At 41.1% G+C, this 22,944-nt stretch overlaps 1 protein-coding gene across 1 annotated transcript in view; it reads left to right on the top strand.

The window, feature by feature from the left end:
- The window catches only part of CACNA1C (calcium voltage-gated channel subunit alpha1 C), a gene marked incomplete at both ends in the record, with an annotated part of 472,734 nt that overhangs the window by 401,845 nt on the left and 47,945 nt on the right, over positions 1–22,944 (top strand). Inside the window, 3 exons of the mRNA XM_084282170.1 lie at positions 3,304–3,414; positions 20,434–20,517; positions 21,141–21,224. Of these exons, the coding sequence (XP_084138296.1) occupies positions 3,304–3,414; positions 20,434–20,517; positions 21,141–21,224 (279 nt within the window). The remainder of the gene's footprint in view (positions 1–3,303; positions 3,415–20,433; positions 20,518–21,140; positions 21,225–22,944) is intronic.

Raw genomic sequence — 22,944 nt, 5'->3', positions numbered from 1 at the left:
ATGCTTCCAACAATCCTGTTTATCTTGTTTTAAAACAAATTTTTAAAAAATTATATCACTTGTCAATTCAGTGGCCTCCGTAGTAACACGTGACTTCTCAATTCTGACTTGTCTCCTATGAAATGCAAGAATAAGCCTTGAACTGTCACTCATCTAACATCTGAATTTCAAGTTTTAGCCTTTTCTATGTTAAAAACTAGGGAGCAAATAAGCTGGCAAACAAGGCAATCAAGTAAAGTGGGAATTGAGGGTCCCTATTATCTCCGTTGTTCTACATTAAGAATCATATAAATTTGTTGAGAAAGAACCTCTAGAAGCTGTATTTTCTACTCCATCACCACAAAGTAGGATCAACTCCACCTAAAGTATTTCTTGATAGTTGTTTGCCTAACTTGCTTCACTAGTGATGCTACTGATTGCTCTACTACCCACTACACTGCATTCATTATCCTTAATGTGTGAGGGTTTTCCAAACATCTAGTGGGAATCCACCAAAGAAAAATCTGCAGCTGGATCTACAAGAATAGCAAATAAAGGTAGTAGATTAACATGTGCAGGTGGAAGAGCAATAAAGGGCAATAAGACATAACCTTTACTAAGTGGTCAGTTAACAAAAAGGAAGGTCTGAAAAGATGTTCTTTTCAGACAGGGAATGAGCCTGTGTAGACACAAACAGTTCTGTACATTTCATAGAATCATAGAATCATAGAATCATAGAATCATAGAATCATAGAATATCCTGAGTTGGAAGGGACCCTTAAGGATCATCAAGTCCAACTCTTGACACCGCACAGGTCTACCCAAAAGTTCAGACCATGTGCCTAAGTGCACAGTCCAATCTCTTCTTAAATTCAGACAGGCTCGGTGCAGTGACCACTTCCCTGGGGAGCCTGTTCCAGTGTGCAACCACCCTCTCTGTGAAGAACCCCCTCCTGATGTCAAGCCTAAATTTCCCCTGCCTCAGCTTAACCCTGTTCCCGCGGGTCCTGTCACTGGCGTTAATGGAGAAAAGGTCTCCTGCTTCTCGACACCCCCTTACGAGGAAGTTGTAGACTCTGATGAGGTCTCCCCTCAGCCTCCTCTTCTCCAGGCTGAACAGGCCCAGTGACCTCAGCCGTTCTTTGTACGTCTTCCCCTCCAGGCCTTTCACCATCTTCGTAGCCCTCCTCTGGACACTTTCCAACAGTTTCATGTCCTTTTTATACTGTGGTGCCCAGAACTGCACGCAGTACTCGAGGTGAGGCCGCACCAGCGCAGAGTAGAGCGGGACAATCACCTCCCTTGACCTACTAGCGATGCCGTGCTTGATGCACCCCAGGACACGGTTGGCCCTCCTGGCTGCCAGGGCACACTGCTGGCTCATATTCAACTTGCTGTCTACCACGACCCCCAGATCCCTCTCTTCTAGGCTGCTCTCCAGCGTCTCATCGCCCAGTCTGTACGTATAGCCAGGGTTTCCCCGTCCCAGGTGCAGGACCCGGCACTTGCTCTTATTGAACTTCATGCGGTTGGTGATCGCCCAGCTCTCCAACCTATCCAGATCCCTCTGCAAGGCCTTTACACCCTCATTCGAGTCCACAACTCCTCCAAGTTTGGTGTCATCAGCAAACTTGCTCAAAATACCTTCTATTCCTACATCCAGATCGTTTATAAAAATATTGAAAAGTACCGGCCCTAAAATGGAGCCTTGAGGGACCCCATTGGTGACCGCCCGCCAGCCTGATGCAGCCCCATTTACCATAACCCTTTGGGCCCTGCCCGTTAGCCAATTGCTCACCCATCGTATGATGTTTTTATTTAGCTGTATGGTGGACATTTTGTCCAGTAGGATCCTATGGGAAACCGTGTCAAAAGCCTTGCTGAAGTCTAAAAAAATCACATCAGCTGGTTTCCCTTGGTCCACCATACGGGTGATCTTATCATAAAAGGAAATCAGGTTAGTTAGGCAGGACCTACCCTTCACAAACCCATGCTGGCTGGGACCAATGACTGCTTTGTCCCCCAGGTTTACCCAAGCCTGTCCTTTTCTGGCTTGTTCCTTCCACTCTGCCTTTGCCCTTGGTCTCTATCGCCTTCCTTTTTGTTTCGAGTCAGTCCCACTCTTCTCTCAGCTGAAGCATCTACTGCTATACTGTCATGAAGCAGCAGAGGGGAGCTGTTTTCACTTGGGAGCTTTGGAGCATGCTCAGCTGCTGTGACATTGGGGCATGCACAGGGCAGATAGATCTAGAAGCTGGTGAGATGTTTGTGAGCCCACAGGCAGGACAGCATCTTCGGAGATTCTAAGTCTATATCCATCCCGAGAAAAGCACAGTTTTTGAAAAACTTACACTTTGGTTCAAACTTAGAAAAGCCACATTCGATTAGAATTCCAAGTTTTTAACCAAAGACCTGCAGGTACTGAAGTCTTTCAAGGAAAATGTCACGAGCAACTTTGAAAATTCCTCAACAAATCCTAGCCTGTCCTTCATCTGTATCTGAATTGTTTTAACTAAATCTCCTTTAAATAAACCACCCTGATCCAATGCAGAATGGGAAAATTCAGTCCAGGTGGTTAAAAATGTCAAAATTAAGCAACTACAAACAAGGTATTGTAATATGAACTGAAAAACAACTTTGAAATAAGGTAATGGGTCCCAAGTATAAAGATTTTGAAATAAGGATATGAAAAATGAGGTGGCAAAATCTGCAGAAGATATTATTTGAATTAACAGATGACAGAGCGTAACTTCATAAGATCTTAATAAAGTTAAGTGAATGGTAGCATGATTGCAAATTTAATTCAGAGTTGGCAAACACGAGATAATGCATATTAGAAAGATACGATTTGAGCTGTTCATGTACTTTGCAGAATCCTGAATCAAGTGCAATTATTCGGGGAATGTCCTGATATCATTATGAACAGCTCAGTGAAACCCCCTGTTCACTGCACAGTAGCAATCAAACAAAAAAAAGTAACCCAGGTGTTAGGGAAGGGTAATATAACAAACACAATTTGAAAGTGTCTTGTACCATTATGTAGATTTATAACCCTCAACTGGAACGGTAAGTATGATTTTGGTAGCCCCCAGTCAAAAAGATTTTTTTAAAAAGAGATGAGATCCAGAGTCAGATTATAAAAATGGCTAGAGGTATAGAAATGCTTATGTTTGAAGGGAGATGGGAATTCTAAATTGAAAAAATGGAGCATGCTGGGGTTTATGTTAGATAACCTTGATGTAGAGGGAGATTAGCAGTAGTCCTGTGGAAAACCAACTAGCTGGCATGTCCATTCCTCACTGCTCTCGGGACACTGTTTTTCAGCACTACGGTCAGAGCTGCATGTTCAAGGAAGCCATGAACATCCTCAACATGCTTTTCACTGGCCTCTTCACTGTCGAGATGGTCCTGAAATTAATCGCCTTCAAACCTAAGGTAGGTGCTTTAGGTGTAGAGTTTCCCAGCCTCTGTGTGTGTGTGCATGTGTGCGGGGCAGCTGTGAGGAGAAGGAGGAGGTGAAACTCTCTGATCTATCACCCCACCGATAAATGAGCTGGACAGTTGCTCTCTGGATTGGAGTCTCATGTGTATTTAATAACGTTTTCACTGGAGAGTAGACATGCTAAATAAATAAATAAATACAGAAAAACAGTGACACCTGCTACTAGAGAAGGTTCCTAGTTCTCTGTTTTCCTTAAGTTATAATAGTGACACTATGTTAAGGCTATAACATGTTTTCCATGCTGAACATTATTCTGATGTTCTCTCTGACTTTCTTAAAATGAAATAGAAATATCATCCTATGATTAGTCTCCTGGCCTAAGTGATGCTAATAAAGCATGACTCATTTTGGGTTATGAGCCTTTGAAAAAAAATGTTTCTTCTGGGAGGACTATGGCTTAATGCTAGTTTGAATTACTTTAGTTTTGAATTCAATACTTCATTGATAATACTCAGCACCCTAGAAGGTCCTGTCTGAAAGTATTGTCCTGTCCATTGGGCCATGGCATTCTGTATCTTGAAGGATACCTTGAAATGTTAAGATTGGCAAATACTGTCTGAAACATCAGTTGTGACTAAGATGTCTTTCTCATTAAACATGTAGAGGTTCACTGAAGTTAAGAGCTCCCAGCTCTAAACTAATATTTTTTTCATCCTCAACTCAGAAACATTGCTCTGCCATTCCACTGAACTCAGTCTTTCTCTTGTTATTTCTGTGTTGACTTTACTGCTACCTGGCCTCTCACCTTCTTCCACAGCATCTAGGAATTCTTCTAGTAGAGTCACAATTTTGTATTTTTTCCTGAACCCAGTATCACTCTCCTTTCTGAAATGTAGTTCTCTTGAAGGTTGGAAACATCTCATGCTGTCCTTGTGAAGGACTGACGTTTTTGTGAGATCTCAAACACTACATTGGGAAATTTAGACGTATCATCATCTGTTTCAGACGGGATTTCAATATTCAGGAGGGATCTACTTTTCACTTTTGACATTTTGCGTGGTCTATTAGCGAGCAAATCTTCTGGCAGAGAAAAATATTATCTGCACATTGTATACCCACAATTGTATCTCACAGGCTTTGCAATTCTCTTCTGATTTCATGGTTCTACTTTACAAGAGATTCTTAACCTTAAGAAAGATGAGTTTCTCTGGGAGAATTTATTTTTACCATTTAGGGATGGAGTCCAACCACTTCAAATATTGAGCTCTGTACATATGCAGGAAAAGCTTTACCTGACATTGTTGCCTCTAGCAGTAAGGAGCTGGACTTGATGATATAGGAGGTCCCCTCTACTTCCCTCGCCTTACTTTCCCATGTTCAATCTCCTTTTCAAGTTTTGCTGAACCACAAAGAGTTAAGCAAAATCAGCTGAGGGCTGATGAGGGTGTATCCTCCAAATAGAAAAACACTGGAACAGGTTGCCTAAAGAGATTGTGGAATCTCTATCATTTGAGGTTTTAAGATTAAGTTAGCCGAACTTTTCCTTAGAATCAGTTTAGGAATGTATAATCTGCCTTGGGACAGGGGGATGGACTAGATTATGTCACAAAATTCCTCTCAGCCCTATTTTCCATGATTTTGTAATTTCCAATTTATATCTCCAGCTACCACAGTATAGTAAAAGTGAGTATATAAAAGAAGTTTTCCTTGTGACCAGAATACTGGATTATTAATAAAGTCTTCTCAACTAAGTGTGAGACACAAAGCTCAGATTGGGCCCTGCCCATCCTGAAAGAACAGCCACATAAAATAATAAATCTGTTTAAAACCACAGTCTGGACTGTATGCCAAAAGTTGTTCAAATCTATTTAATTAAACTGTCTTAAATTGATAGCTTAATTAAATACCTTTGGGAAAATAAACATTTTTTTTTTTAAATGGGCCCACAGGTTTTACAGGGAAGAAAAACAGGAATGAGCTTGTGAAAACAACTAGTACAGCAAAAAGTAGTGTCACCAGTATTGTATTCACACTGGATTGTGTTGAGTACCAGTGCTTTGTGTAACTTGCCATTCCGTACAAGGATTTGGCCTGCAGCCTTCATTCCCTGCTCCTTATTGGCCAAACCTGCTCTCCAAAGGAAACCACCTGTCTCAGAAAACTATTTGGACCAATGTGGACCAACACTGGGGGGCACAGTGTGCTCATATTTAGGCTTCCCCTTTTGGACTGAACTCGAACCTGCCTAGAATATGTTCTGATGTGGGAATCTCTCAGCATGGAGAAAATTGTTAGCACAGCCCTCTGCTTGGCCTAATCCTGTGTCCTCCTATCACACAAGATATAAAATAACCTACCTATATTTGCAGATGGAGGTTGTCCCTAGGAATAACGGCTGAAAACGTCCAGAAAGATTTCACTGTGTCACCTGGGTGAACATCACTTTGGCAGTCACCATCCCCTACCCTCTAACCAACCAAGTTCACCAAACAAAGAAACGAGATGCAAAATGGTATTTTAGTGTTTCCCAGGTACCAAACGGCAATTTCAGAATGCTGAATGCAGAAATGCAGAATTGTCTGCTATTTCCAGAGCAGTAAAACACAAACCAGACTTTAAGCTCTTTTATTCAATTTGATTTTGTGCTCCAACATCACTTTTTCTCTGTCTGAAGAGTACCTAAAGTGAAGAAGCTGTAAGCTTGTTGTCAGTAAAACTGACAAGAAAGCAGGAAACTTAGGTAGCTGAAGGTGTTGTGTTCTTGCCTTAGTGGCAATACCCAGGAGAAAGTGGCAGAACAGAACTGAGCACAGAACTGAAGGTGGTGAACTCCACTCTATTTTCTATGATTTTGCAGTGCTTAGCCCAGCAGTGGATGCAGCAGCTAACCCTCCACTACAGCAAGTAGCACACTAACTGACTTGTAACTCTGAAGCAGCTGCCACAGAGCTTTTCTTTGCACAGTCACTTCCTAAAGGCACCTTGGAATGAATGGTCTGCAGCAACAATACGGGATCACATTTTTTTCCATCTGTGCAAATTAGAACAAGCTGCTGTTTATTCATACCTTTGCCACAAAGAATTGCTAAGGGAACTGGGAAAGATCTCTGGGATGCTAAGAGCTGCTACCACCATAGCTCCTTACAGAAGTCACCATGGGGACTTGCCTCATGGAGGGAAGTTCCCAATATGCAGAATTCCTGCTGCAGGCAGTGGTGTGGTGCTCAGTATTATATAAAGTAATAGCAGTTTATTGCCACTACAATACTACTTACTGCTTGTGTAATAATGGAAGAGTTGGCAGTCTCTGAGTGCACAGATTTTTTAATGCACACAGTTTTTCTTTCTTTGCTCATATTCTGTGAAGAGATGTGTCCTGCTTATTTGCTGCTCCTGATAGTGAAGGTGAAAAAAAGTAAATACACAGTCAGATGCACAGACGTTAAGTAGGAGCACATATCTGCCTGACTGCAAAGATTCAATTGGGATAATCCAGCCCTGCAACTAGTCCTTATGGTAAGAGCAGAGATATACTTATTGAAAAGCCAGCTGTAGGAATAAGGAGCCATGTCTGAGACAGGGCTCATCTTCTAACACTTAGAGAAAATATGTGAAGGAGGTAGAAAGGCAAAGGTTCTCCTAACTAAACATACTGTTTTTTTGGGGGTTGGTTGCTCTAGTCAGCTTTTTATTGGCCATCTTCTGTGAAGTGTTTTGGTTTGTTTAGTCTCCAGGGAGGCTGTAGAGAAGAGGGGTATGTTAGCTGTAGTAGCTATCTGTGGGTACAGGTAGCACATGCTGGGCAGGGGCAAGGCCAGCCTCTGAGAGCCCTTGTGTTTCTGTGTGATGCATTTTGTGGAGGAGAGGATCAGTTCTCCCAGGTTTCTTGCAAGATAAATATAAGCACAGTATAAGACAGCTCATCTGTGTCTGATGCAGTCTTGGCAGGAGGGTGTGCTAACAATGCGCAAGAGAGATTTGGGTTGATTAAGGCTGCTGATATAGAAAACATCTACTACATGCCCTCCATCTCCTTACAGAGTATTAATGTGCTGCTCTGAAGCAAAACTCCCAAATGGACCTGAGTGTTTGTCTTGGCTAAAGAGCATAAACTAATTCAAAAGTAGTTACTTCAAAGAGACAGTCTAGAAGTAATGCTGTTGAGCCAAGGCCTTTTGCTGCTTTGTTTTTCTAATTTTATAAATTCTCCAGCCCATCTGGTGAGCTGTTTTCCAGTTCCTGCATGGAGAAAGCTGCTGCTACTTCGTGCATTTTCCAAAGAAAACTACTGAAGGGAATGAGAGGTGCTCTGCTGTCTGGTGTGCTCACAGTTACCACTGTCCTAGCTTCTTAACAATGTCACCGCAAGGAGCGGTCTACAAAGGGCCAGCTGCTCTACAAAATCTGCCTGGAATTTATCTTTTCAACTTACAAAAAATGACTTAAAATTCCTATTCATATGAAGCTGCACCATCTGTCAACATAAGTGCCAATATGGGGATGGATTCTCCTGCAGGAATTTCAGATCTTTCCAGCTCTCTGGAATGGGTTGTTTTACTGATGAAACGTATCTAATTTTATTTCAGGAAATATTTCATACGTCCTCCTATTAGCAAGGGCAGGACTAGTAATCTGAGAGTTTTGGATTTTCTACCACTGTCTCTGTCATCTCAAAGCATAGAAGATATACCAGTGGAACTACTCCCATGCATAAAGTAAAGCACACGGTCATATATTTTGTCAAATCCAGGTCTGTGTGTGGAAAGGGAATCTTGGGGATTTCCTCTGTGGAATTATGACTATCAGAGGGACTACAGATCACAAGTCTATTCCCTTTGCCAGACACTGTCAGCACCTTTCTTCCCTGGGTGTTTATGGATGTTACTTGTAAAGCAGCCTGTAACGACGCCATCTGTCCTTCCTCAGATAGTTAGCTCAGTCCTTCATTTATCACTGCTACTTTCCTCTGAATTCTTGCCATTCCTTAATGTCATTTTCCTGTAGCAGAGTTCAGAGTTCTGTGCACTGTTTCAAACAAGTTTCACATTCAGTACAAGGCACATAATCCAATGTGATCCCAGTAAGGGCTATGACCCTCTGAGTTGTGGAAGTCATGAATATCAGCCATGGTTATTTCTTAGTCTCTGCTTACTGATGGATCTACCTGTCCTTAGTGTTTCTTTCTCTCCTGATGTATTTGCCCTTCTTTATTCCTCTTTAAGCACCTCTCACTCAGTATTTATCATGCATTTGATGCACTGTTATCTCTTCTCAAACCTGCACAATGACTCATCTGTTTTTGTTCCCTTTTTACTACTCCATTTCTAGTACATTTATGCCTATAAACAGATCTCTGAGCAGTCTCTCCTGAAGTCACACTGGCTGCCTCATACTACTTACATTCTTCTTTCTCACTAAGATCATAATCAGTCATTCCTTGATCAGGATAGAGGCTCCAAGCAACTGAGATTTATATTCAACCTATTTACTGCACCACTGAAACAAGGTGGGTTAATTTTGGAAATCTAATGCTTTGTGTAGTTCTCCATTCTAGTACCTTCAGAAATACCCAAACAGCTTAGGATGCTGCCCCAGCACCATTCATCACAATGTTTTATTTCTCCAGCTTATATGGAGAAAACAAAGACATTCTGCACTGATATAAAAATATCAGGAAACCTGGTTACAATTATGTGGACTTTTGCCCACTGCTGAAAGCACTGCAGTTCCATCCAGCAGACAAAGGAATCATGTTTGGTTAAAAATCACATGGTCTAGGATGAAGTATAGTGGTATAAATTAGTAGTGTAGGTTGTATAAATGTGTAGGTAGTATAAACACTCCTTCATTTTTGTTGGGTTATCCACAGGCTCAGAAGAAGCCATGCAGAGCCCACGGTGCAGATAGCTGCCTCCCTCTCATGGGCTTCAGATACTCGATTCTGGTTGTCAAAGGTCTCTTTGTAGACTTTGTCTGTTTATTTTGGCAGGTTCAAAACCTAAGTAATTGGTTTCTAATTGTTTCATCTCTTCGGCTTCAGTGTTACCCTTTCTGTTTCGGGCAGTCAGCATCTAGACATAGAGCATTTGCTGATTGATTCGTCTACTCAGCGCAACAGAAAGGGCAGTCTCTAACTCTGCTTCTGTTAGAGTATTAAATGGCAAAGGAAGGGGTAAGAAAGCTTATATATTTCATGATCTAGGGGTGGGAAAAATATACCTCATTCAACAAATAGGAAGAGTGAGCTCAGTTTGATGATGATGGTAAGAAGCAACATGGAGAGAACTAGGAATAGTCAGGTAATAATGTATGTGAACTGAAGGAAGTGAGAGAACTAACTCTACAGGAAGAACAATGTCTGGGAGAAAAGAAGAGGGAAACCAAATCTGGATGGGAAGAAAAGCCATACAAAGATTATGGAAAGTGGGAAAGAACAGAATATTCCTTAAGGTAGAAAGAAACAGAAAGAAAGAGAAAAAAAAAAAAAAAAAAAAAAGAGGGAGAAAAATAAATGAAAACAAACAAACAAACAAACAAAAAAGACTCAGACAGAGGAAGATATTAATAAAATGGAGAAATAAATGATTGGACAAAACAAATGGAAGGAAAAGAAGAACAGGAACAAGGATGAAAGGAAAAGTGGACATGGAAAGAAGTTTTTTAAAAAAATGAAAAAGAGTATTAAAATCCATAGCTTTTAAGCTAATGAACATCTTTTTGTGTTTCAACATTTTATTGAAGTTTTCTGGCAGACATCCCAGGTCTCCATGTTCAAACACATCAGTATCTCAACCACAGAACCTTCCTGCATACTGTTTCATCAAAATAATTTGCAATAAAAATCAGGTGCAGTGTATTTCCCCGCTTCTCTGGAATAGTCTCAGCTCTGTTGCAAAAACTTAACAACAGCATGATTCCCCATAAATGTTTTTCTTTTTTACCCCACTTTTTTTTTCTGGGTGAGGTCTAAATACATTTAATATTCCTCTGCATCTTTTATATAGCCAGTAGCCCAGCTGGAATTACTGCCAGCTGCTTCAACAAACCCTGCAGCTAGATGACCAGAAGTCCCTGGCATTTCTGAAATGCATGTCCAGACACTGCACAGTATGTATGCAGTTAGTGTGGGCTCCCAAAGAACTGCTCATTCAGGCCCAAGATTTTCAGAAATACACTAGAAAAGGGAAAAATCTTAATTCCTCATTACTTAGATGTCTGCTTTCTCTTTATTGTGATTACTTGTCTGCCAGGAGTTTCATGCATCTTGCATGGCATATATGTCATGTGAAGAGCAGACCATATAGCCTTTTGTTTCTGTAGGTTTGGGAGGAAAAATGAGCCTCTTTTCCAAGTGATACTGAAAATACGTGTACTGTATGTCAGAGCAGCATGTTTGGGTGACTTTGATGTAAAGTCAAGAAATAATCATAATAATGATTGTGGACGTAGATGATAAAGTTATCTCAGTCCTTTATACACATTTGTGGGTTGGAACAGGGGGTCATCAGGTAGACTTGCTTTTTGATTCTGCTTGCTTGATGGAATTTCTATCTGCATTTTGTCCAAAAGAAAGAAAAGAGAGACTAAGAAAGGAAGTGGGTCTTTTGCAGCACAGTCTGTGCCACTGCCCTCTTGAAGCAGCCTGGCTTTGAGACTATTGCAGAACGTGGAAGGGCATCCCACTAGCCCACGGCCACAACACTGCTGTTATTCCAGGCCTTAAACTGAAACCACTCAGGAGTCTGTTATGGAGACATCTGACACAGAAGTGACAATGAAAAGAAAAAGGAACCACATCCAGGTGTGTTACTGTGCCGACCCATTAAGTTAAACAGTGTACCTGATGTAACTGTAGAGCCTTAAACAACAAATTCTCCAGTTTAGTGCAGAAAAAGAAATTTGCATCAGAACACTCAGGGATTAGGTTGTTTTAGTAACAATTTCCACAAATGAGGAGTCAGTAAGCAAATAACTGTGAAAGTACAGCAAATCCTCATTGATACTTCCAGATTTCACTGAGTCCCTCACCAGTTCCTGAGTGTGTGTGGGAGGGGAAGTCTGGCCATTCCCAACACTTCAAAGAAAAGGAAAGTAGTGCCAGACTAAAGTTTTTCTATTGTGCATATGCTTATATTCTGAGATGGCATAGGCGTGACTCCACCTAAACAAGTCATGCAGTGTGAAAACAGTTGGTAGGTGAATGTAACAGAAGAAACTAGACTGATGATGAGAAGTGGAATTTTGCAGTAAATCCTAGCTCATACCTCTTCTGGAATCTGGGTCAGGAAGCATCAAAGTCTTCCTTCTAAAGGCTGGTTGGCATCCTGAATGAAGTATGCTGGTCTCTCCAATTTCCTCCTGGAAAACCTACATCACAGAAGGGCTACATCCCAGTTGGCTTCTTTGTTGTCACTCCCAAAGAAGAGGCCAAGAATGAAATAAGTGTACAGAACAAATTTCTCTCTTTGTGCAAAAAAGTGGTCCTTTCACATAATGGTAGAAACAATTGATGAGGGGCAAAAAGGCTATTTGATCTGCTCCTTCCCATATTGCATTGTTTAACTGCAGGATGTTCTCTTTTTGGAGGAAGAAGCCAACAATTCTCTGCACACAAATAGATCCTTTAAATATTGTTTTATAGGATGTGTGACATTTCTAACACTCATCAGCTAGAGCTGTGTGATCCTCCAGCTTTCTGGAGGATCAGTGGAGAATTCAGCAGGCAGAAAAAAATGTTAAAGAAACCTCGTAAGAGCTTCAATGAGAGAGGACCATTTCCTTCACAGCAAATGTACCCAGAGAATTTGCATATTACTGCAACATTGTGACAGATTTATTTTCAGTCTGGCACTTGAGGGTTTTAATGTCATTATAAATGATCAAAAATAATGATATGACTGCACAATGCAACAGTGTGGGAAGTGCTGTATTAGCTATTACACTTAATTATTTAATATAGAAAATTATTCACACAGTGTTAAAAGCCCAGTGGGATGGTGCACTGGGGTCTCATTCACAACAGCACAGACAGTGTCTGCAGCAGCATGTAAGGGAACAGATCCAGGGAAAAGCAACTTGCTCTCACTCACAGAAGAAAAATCCCAACCTTCTGTCACTTCATGTAAGGTTATTTTAAGGGGTCAAATATTCTCATGGATGTGAATCTTCTTTTCATGTAAGAATGGTACCAGATAACAGACTGCGGTGCAGCCCCTGTTAAGAACTGTTCATTGGTTTAGGAAACGACATTTCCACTGCTGAGTGGTCACTGGAATGAAGTCAAAGAGAGATGACTTCTCTTCTCTGCCATCCATCTGGCGTTTTTAGGATTTTGGAGACTTTAGTTTTCTATATTCCTGCTTCCCCGAGTGTAAATGAGAGTAACCACACTCTTTCTGAAAGTTGCAATTGATGGACTACATGAAAGTAGGCGTTGTTTTGCTAACTGCTCTAATCCATATAAAATCAGGCCTTTCTGAAAATGGAGACAACTTACCCTCCATTAAATTTACCTTAAAAAAAAAAAAAAAAGATAGATACCAGACATATCTACTAGCCTGTTTCTGGGAGGCCCTGCCTTTCTTCCAGTGAGTACCCACTAACCATGCAGCAACCATGGCAGAGTGGTCCTAGCCTTTTCCCATGGTGCATACAGAAACAAGAGAAACTAAGTCCAGCCCTCTATTTGGAGTGCCTCTTCAGACATTTCCTGACACTGTCTCATCTTCCCACACAGTAAGTGGCTCTTCAGACTGAAAGATTGAAAGATTATGTTCTTACAGGTTTTGTTTTACTTCTTTTGAATCATTCTTCCCTAAACTGGGATGTCAGTCCTAATTTAGAAGACAGACTGTCTTAGGTAGCAAAGCCTAGCCTTTTGCTCTTTTCATGACACTTTTTCGTGTTGGTGGTTTGGTTTATTGCCTTCATAATTTATTTTTTCACTCTCATTGAGACCTACTTTTTATAGACTTTGCAAAGTCTTTGAGTATTTACAACTCTTTCCTAATGGAATTTGACAGCCAAATTTTCACAGAATCCATTTTGTGATAAATGATCTGTTCAGATATAGCAAGCCATCACATTCACTTTTCAGTCTTTCCAGTAAGAGTGGTATTGATTTCATTTCATTTTGCTGAGAGCAAGTCTGGTTTTGATTGTGGGACAATGATTGCTAAACGATTGGTGTAATTATTCCTCCTAAGGAAAAGGGCCCAACTCCTCATAGGGTATCACTGTGCTACAACAAACCTGTAGGAAAGCTAAGAAAGTTTATTTCCCTTTTTCTAGGTGGCCAGCAGCATTGATGAGAGTGCTTTCTGTTATTTTGGCTTAATTTTCATGCATTTATGCCAAGGAGGCCTTAGGCATTACTGTTCTGAGGCATAGCTCACCCCTTCTTCAAAGGCAGCTGAGCGCAGTCCAGGCTCTTAGCTCTGACATCAGGGTCAGCTAGTTGAATCATCCAGTTTCAGCATGTTTTGCTGTTTTCATGTCCTTAGGCCTACCCAGTATGTTGCCTTGAATAATATAATATAATATAATATAATATAATATAATATAATATAATATAATATAATATAATATAATATAATATAATATAATCATTCCCAACAGTAAGAGACACTTCCATAATATATGCTTCCATATTGCCTTTGTGCTGTTTCTGCCCCAGTCTTTGGAGGACCTGTGACCATAACATCGCACTTTAAACCTCCCATGTGGTTGAGTGCAGCGTACTACTAGCCATTTTAGAGGAGATGAAATACGGAGAGGTGTGAGATAACTGTACCATCACATAGGTGGGAATGGAGGGGCTCAGGAGAACATCTAGAAAATACAGTTCTGGTGGAACGATCTGGGTTGCAAGATCTGGAAATGGGAATTCCCAGTTCCTAGAACTGGGTATGATGAAGACTTCTCTAAGCATGTCTCCACAATATTATTGATTATCTGTAGGTGTAGAGAGCATAAAAAAACGTTCTAACACAAGAGATTATGTATTTCCAGCCTCTGTAAATGTGTAAGCTTATAAAACAGGAGTTAGGAATCTCTGTTCAGGCAATGGTGGTTTTTTATTCTTTTAGTTCTTTTTTTGTTTCTGTGTGGTTGAGATATTTGTCCACTAGAAGTTGTGAGACCAGTAACTCACTTTAGGATCTACAGGCTCTCACACAATAATCAGAAGGTGGTCACTTTTAACCAGTAACAAGCTATCTTAGATTTGTACCAGTGACCTTGAAATAAACATCTGGGATCTTTATCCAGATCACAGAACCGTTCAAGTCCTACAGCTCCTTTTGTTTCTGTCTGTGTCCAATATGTCCAGACAGGCTTTCAGGCACCAAGGGACACCTGTCTGCTTTCACTGACATCTTTATGTGGGAGTTTTGAGAGAGAGCATGAAACAGAGTGAGAGAGGATAAAGTTAAATATCAATGTTATTGAGCACCTATCTTGTTCTACAAGTTGGTCTTATTTGCTTATGGAATAAGCAGAGAGAGGCAGGAGACCTCTTCAGAATGAAGCACACCTTTGGAACTGTCTGGGGAGCTGAAAAGCTCCTCTCCTTGCCCCCTGTCTGCAGAAAGATTTGATGGAGTACAGGGGGGACTTGTGCAATTCCCTGCAGCAGTGACTCATTACAGTGACTGGTAGGTGAACTGCAGGGAGCTTGTGTCTCAGAATTAATCCGTCAATGGATGAGAGCTGATAGATAGTATGCAAATAGATGCTGTTTTCCTGCAGCCTGTCAGGAGCTTCAAGCAGCTGCATCCTCCACTTTATTCCTTCTCTCTTAGCTTCTGCTAATTTCTCTGATTGCTGTTACGGCTAAATGGTATCTCAGCATAACAGAACTTGCATTATCTCCATTTGGTAGCACCTATTGTAGCTTTGTAAGATTTCTCAGGTTATATGCGAATCTCTCCAAGATGCTGTGAGAAGGTATGCCGAAAGTCACAGTACTGTGTAAATGTCAGTTGATTTTATTCTGTTTTCCAATGAAACTGTCCCTTGCAAAAATTCTTTCCAGGAAATCCTCTTTTAATGGAGTCTGAAAACTGACTCTCACAACTCCAAATAGCATGCTGCATTTTCAGAAAAGAATTCACATATTAAGCATCAGCCAAACTGTGGCAGTTCATCCCACTTTTCAAGTCACCAGCAAAGTCTGCTTTGGTGCCCTTTACGATCAGCAGGATATTTTTGATAAGGAATCACACTGAATATCAATCAAGCCCTTTTTCTCCTTTGTATATACTCTTACTCATTAAGATTAATGTTACTTTTTGTCATTTGAGTATGTTGGTTCACTTCAGATAAGTGGTAGCAAGGTTCTTCTGTCAGTTTGATTCCTTTTTAGTCCCTGTAGTTATCTATATGTCTCATTTTCTCATCCTTGATACTTTCTTTGTGTATTCATACATGCATACATACATGCAAGCATGCATATCTTTCCCTGGTATCCTAGAACACTGCGGCACCTTCTTCCACTGGAGAGTATCTGACCCTTTCAGATGCTCTCCAGTGCATTCAGATCCCACCCAGTGAACACCCTTGGCCCTTGCTGTGCTCTTCACCCTTAGAGTCTTTTCTCTCAGTTTGGTTTGTTTGTTTGTTTATTTAATTTTTGCAAAGCACTTCATATGAGACAGAAATTAAAACCTGGGACTTAGCAGACCAATAACTCCATGTTAATTAATACAGAAGTGACCCTGCAGCTCCCACAGGCCTGGATGCTCATAACCCAGCTGGTACCAAGACTCAAACAACACCCTTCCACTGAGGATTTCTGCGCTTCAGCATAGCTGAATGGCTCTCCAGCCCCCTCCTGTTCTTATTATGGTTCCCAGGTGACTCTGAGCTCAGACCTTCAGACAGGCTTCAGTGGGTGATTTCCCTATTGTTAATGAGGCTTCTTAGATACTGTGTTTAGGATCTCATATTCACAGAAAGTAAAGGAAATGGTCTCCAGAGATTTCAGTGGTTCCATTAGTACCAAAACAAACCCCAGCTTCTTTGATGGCTAATCTCAGTGACTAGGAAACCTAAAAATGATTGGCATACTCATTCTGAAATGCTACAATGTCTGCTCCCCTCGCACAAATGAGATTCCATTCCAGTCAGCTACTGCATATTTATGCTCAGCCTTTCATTAACATATGGATCATGTGATGATTCACTATTCTTTGCTACCTTTGGGGAAATAAAAAATGGAAAAGAAAAAAAAAAAAAAAAGTGCTCTAACGGTGGGGTTATTTCATGCTTTCTGAATATTCAATCCAATCCTCCTGGTCTCTTTCTGTCCTCCTTTCTCCCTGAAAGCTTCATAGACCTCCAGAGAACTCCCACAAGAGAGGGTGACTACCCTTCCCCAGCATGCCCCTTGGGCTACCATAATGTGACATGAAATTATACAGCTAAATCAGGGTGAAGTGTCTCCCTTTAAGGGTAAAATATGGTATTGCACTCTAAATTCCTGTACTGCAAAAACAAACAGTGCCATCAATTCATTTCCAGTCAGACCTCCTTCCCCTTGGGAAAAGTATACAGAACTTTCTGGTGGGAAAAATCATTTGGAAATACAACCTCTTTACTAGAGGGAAAGCTCTCCCTTCATTCAGCTTGTCTGTCATTAGCCACCCTGGTACGCTCCAGTGAGGTACTTTGAGGTCACAAGAAGCAAGTCCCCAGGGCAGGGGTGTAATTCACTCTTAATATGTGCTCATAACTCCTGACAAGATTATGAGGTCTGAATCAAACCTGAGTAATGGCCATTCATAGGTGAATGTCTCCAAAGAGGGTAGCGTTTTAGGAAGGATTCCATTACCTTGCACACAAACGAAGCATCTATGTTCTCTGTTTTCTTTAAGCTTTCTTACTGTGAATAATATCTTCCTGTTTTTCACCCTTCTGTTTGAAACAGAGGGAGCAGGTGAGGAGGAAAGGAAGGTGCTTCTTTAATTCAACACTAGTATATTGGATGTGGGGTTGAGTAAAACCGCATTCATATCCGTGGTTCCTCTTGATCATTCAGCTAAGATGTACAGGAGGAAGAGGAGAGCTCTCTGAGTTCACCTCACAGCCACACAGTAACATGCGATGGTGCTGGTCTTTCTGTGACCCCAGAGCAGGCCAGCCCATGACTTTCAAGTGAGGAGCTGGCTGATGAGACTCAGCAGAGCATCCCAGGGGAAAGAGCTCACAGTGTAAATCTGGAGAAACTCCACAGAATTTAGCAGTGACTACAGATACGCTGTGGTCTTACAAAACTCCAAAGCAGCTATTTGTGATAGCAATGAAAAAGGGACATTTTCTTTCCAGGCCTGAATCTCTCCTGAGATGTGCCAACTATGCTAATGCAATGTCATTGCTTCCGGTGAGGTTAAATTACTGCAACTGGGAGCAATGCTGAATTCACTGGTTGCATTGGTCATCTGAGGACAGGATTCTCTGCTGCTTGTTGCCTGGGTTTTGCACCAGCAGCAAATGCTGGTTTAACAGCAGCAATGGCTGTTGGGCTTTATGTCCAAAGTTTCTCCGTAAAAAGAAACTGTGAATTTGGTTACCCCCAAAATATTTTTTACAGTATGATGCCAATTATTATAAAAATAGTAAAAATAACCACGTATCCATCACCACAAATTTTAAAGTAGAGTCATCATTTTCATGGGAAACGCATGACCAACGTGTCTTGGATCCCCACCCTTGCAGCTGCCCAAAAGCAAACTCTATTTTTTTGGAGTAGTTTGGGAAATCCTTAGTAGTTCCCAAACTGTTCAATTTGAGAAGGAAAGGGAGATAGCCATGCTATTCAATGCCTGTATTAATTTGGCATGTAAGCCGTGCCATTGCCTTCAGCAGGAATGTGCACACGAATGGGGCAGGAGGATTGGGTCTGTTTTCTACTCCATTCTCTTTGATCCTCCAAGTGTCTTCTCTGCCAAGGTCGCATCAGGCTGCAAAGGCACTTTTTGCAACTCTGTATGATCTGTGTCTGTCCCTTATTTATTCAAAATGCGTTTGCCTCTACAATTTAATCTGCTGTTCTCTCCCTCCCCTTCCTCTTGGTGAAGTCTAATTACAGTTTTATTCCAGGTCCATCTGGTTGCTAACGATGCTGGACATCACTGCTGAATTCATTCTAATATTTGTTGTGTATTTTCTAGGCTGGACGCTGAATAATAATATTCTCTGAATTTGCTTTTGCTCCTGTTTCCTTCTTCCCTGTTGTAGCTAATTGTGTAGTAATGAGTAGTCATGGGATGATTATTCCTCCCAGTGTAGATCTGCTAAGACTTGCCGATTTCAGATTGCAGGCTAAAAATTATTTTTTTCCTGGTATTGAGAAGACTTCAAAGTCCTTTCTGTCAGCTCCCTTTACTGCTGTGGAATCACATGGGCAGTGGCTTTCTCTGCCTTTTTTTTTTTTTTTTAATTCCCAGCCCCACTCAAATAACTGTGAGTCTCAGAGCATCCTGGTTTGCAGTGTTTCAGAGTTTAGAAAGACACTTTTTGCCAGTGCCTGCTCCGTGTAATGGTTGAGCCTGGAGTATTTTAAGGTTCCCAAGCCTGGCTTATGCAGTGCCAGTACTGGGATTCTTTTTCTTTTCTCCTTTTTGCTTTCTACACACTGCCTGGGAACACAGACTCGCACTTTACCCATGACCTGACTCTCTGGCTAAGAATAGCAGGAGCAGTGCAACTTGGGTTCAGTCTCACTGGAGACATGCTGCAGCTGGGAAACAGAGAGGTCAGAGTAGCCCGTGCTCACAAAACCAAAACACAAAAGGAGCACAGAGGATTTTGTATTCTTACCTCCTTTTAGGATTGCAGAACAAGGGGAGAGCTTGGCACAGGTGTTCAGTGGGCTAAGACACATTTTCTTTGCTCATGACATTAAGTTGGACAGGAAGTTTATGTATAGAAACTCACCTTCTAGGCTGAACAGGACCTTTCCTCAAAAGGTCCTGCATCCTTATGAATCATCCAGCCAAAAATCATGCAGGCTGGGGAAGACAAGCAGTGCTGATTAGCTTAGGACGATGAGATGTTTGAGGTAGCCCTCAAAGTAATTTTGCACGGTAATGTGAAGGTATGAGTTTAGCATGTGCTAGCAGACCTGCCATAGCTCATCCTATACAGCTAATGTCACAGTGATGCTGTGGCACTGTTTTTAGAGTGAGTGAGCAACGGGTCTCACTCAGAGCACATGTTAAAACCGACTTTGCTCACATCCTTACCCTTTCCTAGCGGTATGCACCATCACGGGCTACATTCACACTTTCATTTTGTGGTGCAGATGTGCTTTCAGAGTAACACAAATACCAGTCCTGCTCTGTAGTTTTATGACAAAAAAATGCATTAGTAATAGAAGACCATTAGTAAACCATTAAGCTAATGGCTGTCGTAATATTTCGTGTGGCTGGGTAAAGATAAAGGTGACAACCTGTAAGATTTCAATAGCACTTCCCCGGCTTGATTGTGTCCTCTGCTCTGTTGTGCCACAGCACCTGCCTGTTCTCAGCACCAGCACAGGGCAGTGTATCTGGAATGCAGACTGGTGAATTCATATTCACCCTGGCAGAAGGGGAGTCTTTTTTTGAGAAAACAGTATGACACCATCCCTGCCCTCTTCCCTCAGCCAAATCTGAACAAGATGTGGAAGGGAGCTATGTTGCTAGGAATCAGAGATGTCTGGAGAATCTGGACTTGCAACCCCTACTCCTGAGAGGAGCCACGCTCAAAGTGATCTACATGACTTCCCCTTTTCCCCCATCTCAGAATCAGAGTAGAGGGGTACCTGGCCTGGGATCACATTGGCTGGATAGGGGCTGCTCACACAAGTCAGGGATGCCAGGACTGGGCTACAGTTTAAGAAGCAGCAAATAGACTTAAGAGGAAAACCCCTTGAGGTATCAGGGCAGTAATTCTAATGGTAATTTTGAACTGTTTTTGTCTGTCTAACATTCCTTTTTAATCCCCATCCTGCCTGCCCCTTCCTTATGTAGGGTTACTTTAGTGATCCTTGGAATGTTTTTGACTTCCTCATCGTAATTGGCAGCATTATAGACGTCATTCTCAGTGAAACTAATGTGAGTATTACTCTACCCTCCCCAGGATACCACCACCTCCTCCTCCTCTGCTGTTCCTTCTCTCTTTCTTTCTTTCTTTCTCTTTTTTTTTCTGATTTTTTTTCCCTCTAGTCATGCTTTTATTGAACTTGCCGTCGTCCTTCTCCTTCTCCCAGGGAAAAAAAAAGGAGGGGGGGAAACGCCTCCTTCTTTTTCACTTGTCATAGCTAGCCCCAAGGCTGTGACTGGTGAAAGCGCACAGAGTTTGGGGTGTGTGTGCTTTTTTTCCCTCCAAAAGGTAGACATGCTTGAGAGTAACTTTCTGACTAACCAGGCTTTTGTTGATACCCTCCATCATGTGAAACGTTACAGAGGTTTGAGCAACCAATACTGTAGAGTGGTAAGAGACTATTTAATATGCCCACATAACCTCTTTCTTTTCTTATTTTTTTCCTCTTCTCTCCCTCTTTCATGCTTTGTTTTGTTTTGTTTTGTTTTTTATTTTAATTTATTTTACTTTTTCCTTTTTTTCCCTCTTTTCTCCCTCTCCCTTTCTCTCTCTCCCTCTCTCTCTTTCTCTCTCATTCTTTCTCTCTCTTCCTTTCTCTCTCTTTCTCTTTCCTTGGCTTCTCTGCCACATGCAGCACTATTTCTGTGATGCATGGAATACATTTGACGCCTTGATTGTTGTGGGTAGCATTGTTGATATAGCAATCACCGAGGTGAACGTAAGTAGCTGGCGTCTGTCCATGATCGTGCCTGCTCTAACATTCATTTGTCTTTCCCGGGTTCTTTATTTTTCCTCCCCCTTCCTCCTTTCTTTTGAGTTTGTTTTCAGAGGTTTTCTGTTTAGTTTTGAAGCTCTCTCTTTTTATTTAGTTTTGTTTTGTTTTTATTCTCTTTTAATTTTTGGAACGACTTAAAGGACTTTTTGACTGTTGCATCATTCTCTTCCCTTCATAATCCGCCTGGCATGAATTAAACTGTATAGCAGGAAAAGTGATGGGAAATGTGGAGCGTAAGTGAAAAAGCTATTTTTGCCATGGGAAGCTTCCAGAAAAGTCCCAGGCCAGCACTTTGGTCTACCAATGTTATGCTTTGCTTCCCATGGCAGTTCAATACTCTCCACCCCATAGAGATCTAAAGGTCAGTTCTTTCGAGGTGGAACTGCGGGAACCAAACCAACAATCCTCCTGGTGCCTCCTCACCCAGGCTTCCTCCAAAAGAAATATAGACCAAATCACCTCTGTTTAGAGGATCCTGCTCATAATGTTTAGTTTCTAATTTGGAAAAAAATAATTAAAAACAGAACAGAAAGCCCAAAGAAAAACAAAGTACCAGAGTTTCAGCCCAGTTTGGTTTGCTCCATCTCACAAACTCCACCAGAACAACTGACACTGATTGGCCCCAGAGGTGCCCATCTCAGCAGACAGGTGAAGGATTGAATGAGCCATGGAGACTGAAATGAACAGCTGGTGTACAAGGGAATAAATCACATCAGGCAAGCTTTTTCCTCTTTCTTTGGAGGTGGATGGGTATAGAATTACTGAATAAATAGACAAAGGACAGGCAGGACGTACAAAGATTCCCAAAAGAAAGACTAGAAAGGACCTGCTGACATTATGAGCACAGGCAAAAATATTTTACAAAATCCAGCTTAGTAAAGACAGGAAAGTAGCAAGATAAAAAGAAAATTGCTCTAAAGATGTTAATGAAGAGCAAATCAATCATCAATTTGCAGAATGATGTTAGTGTTGAATAAATATTCCAGCTTGGAATTGTTGTGTACTGTTGAGGCAATCCATCACAAGCAGAAAAGTGACAGCAGTTTTCACTCAGTGCTGTCTTTAGGAGAAAATGTAGACAACAATTTGGAAAAGTCAAAATGCCTTGCTTTGATCTTCTCAAACAAAATGTTTTCATATTTTGGTTCTATTTTAACTTCTGTTCAACTTCCTTGGTTTTTTGTTTTGTTTTGTTTTGTTTTGTTTTTTAAATTCTTAAAGAAATTAAATGAAATATTGAATGAATTAAATATTTAATTTGACAGATTTTTCTTGTCTTTTGAGAGAATAGAAGATAGTTTCTAACTGTAACATTTATTTATTTTTTAATACTTTTTTTTTGCATCTCTTAAGTGTCCTACTTTCTGTTCTAATTTCACCCAGAATGTTGGAAACAGTATTGGTTACCCTTTTACTAGAGAGAGATTAGGATTGGGCCAAGTTTGTAGAGGGAAATTACAATGATCAGCAGGTCTAAGTTGTTGATTTAATAGAATAGCATAAAAGTCTTTTTATGCCACACTTGGAACAAGAAAACAAAACAGGGAACCTGCTAGTAGCCTTCAGACTGTGGAAATGCTCAGTTGTCATCCACACAGGCAGAACTGTGCATGGTAGGTGAGGAAATAACTACAGCTAATAGGAGATGAATTACACTAAACAT

The sequence above is a fragment of the Netta rufina genome (genome assembly GCF_964035555.1).
Source record: "Netta rufina genome assembly, chromosome: 1".
NCBI lineage: Eukaryota > Metazoa > Chordata > Aves > Anseriformes > Anatidae > Netta > Netta rufina.
This window is presented reverse-complemented; position numbering and strand designations above follow the sequence as displayed.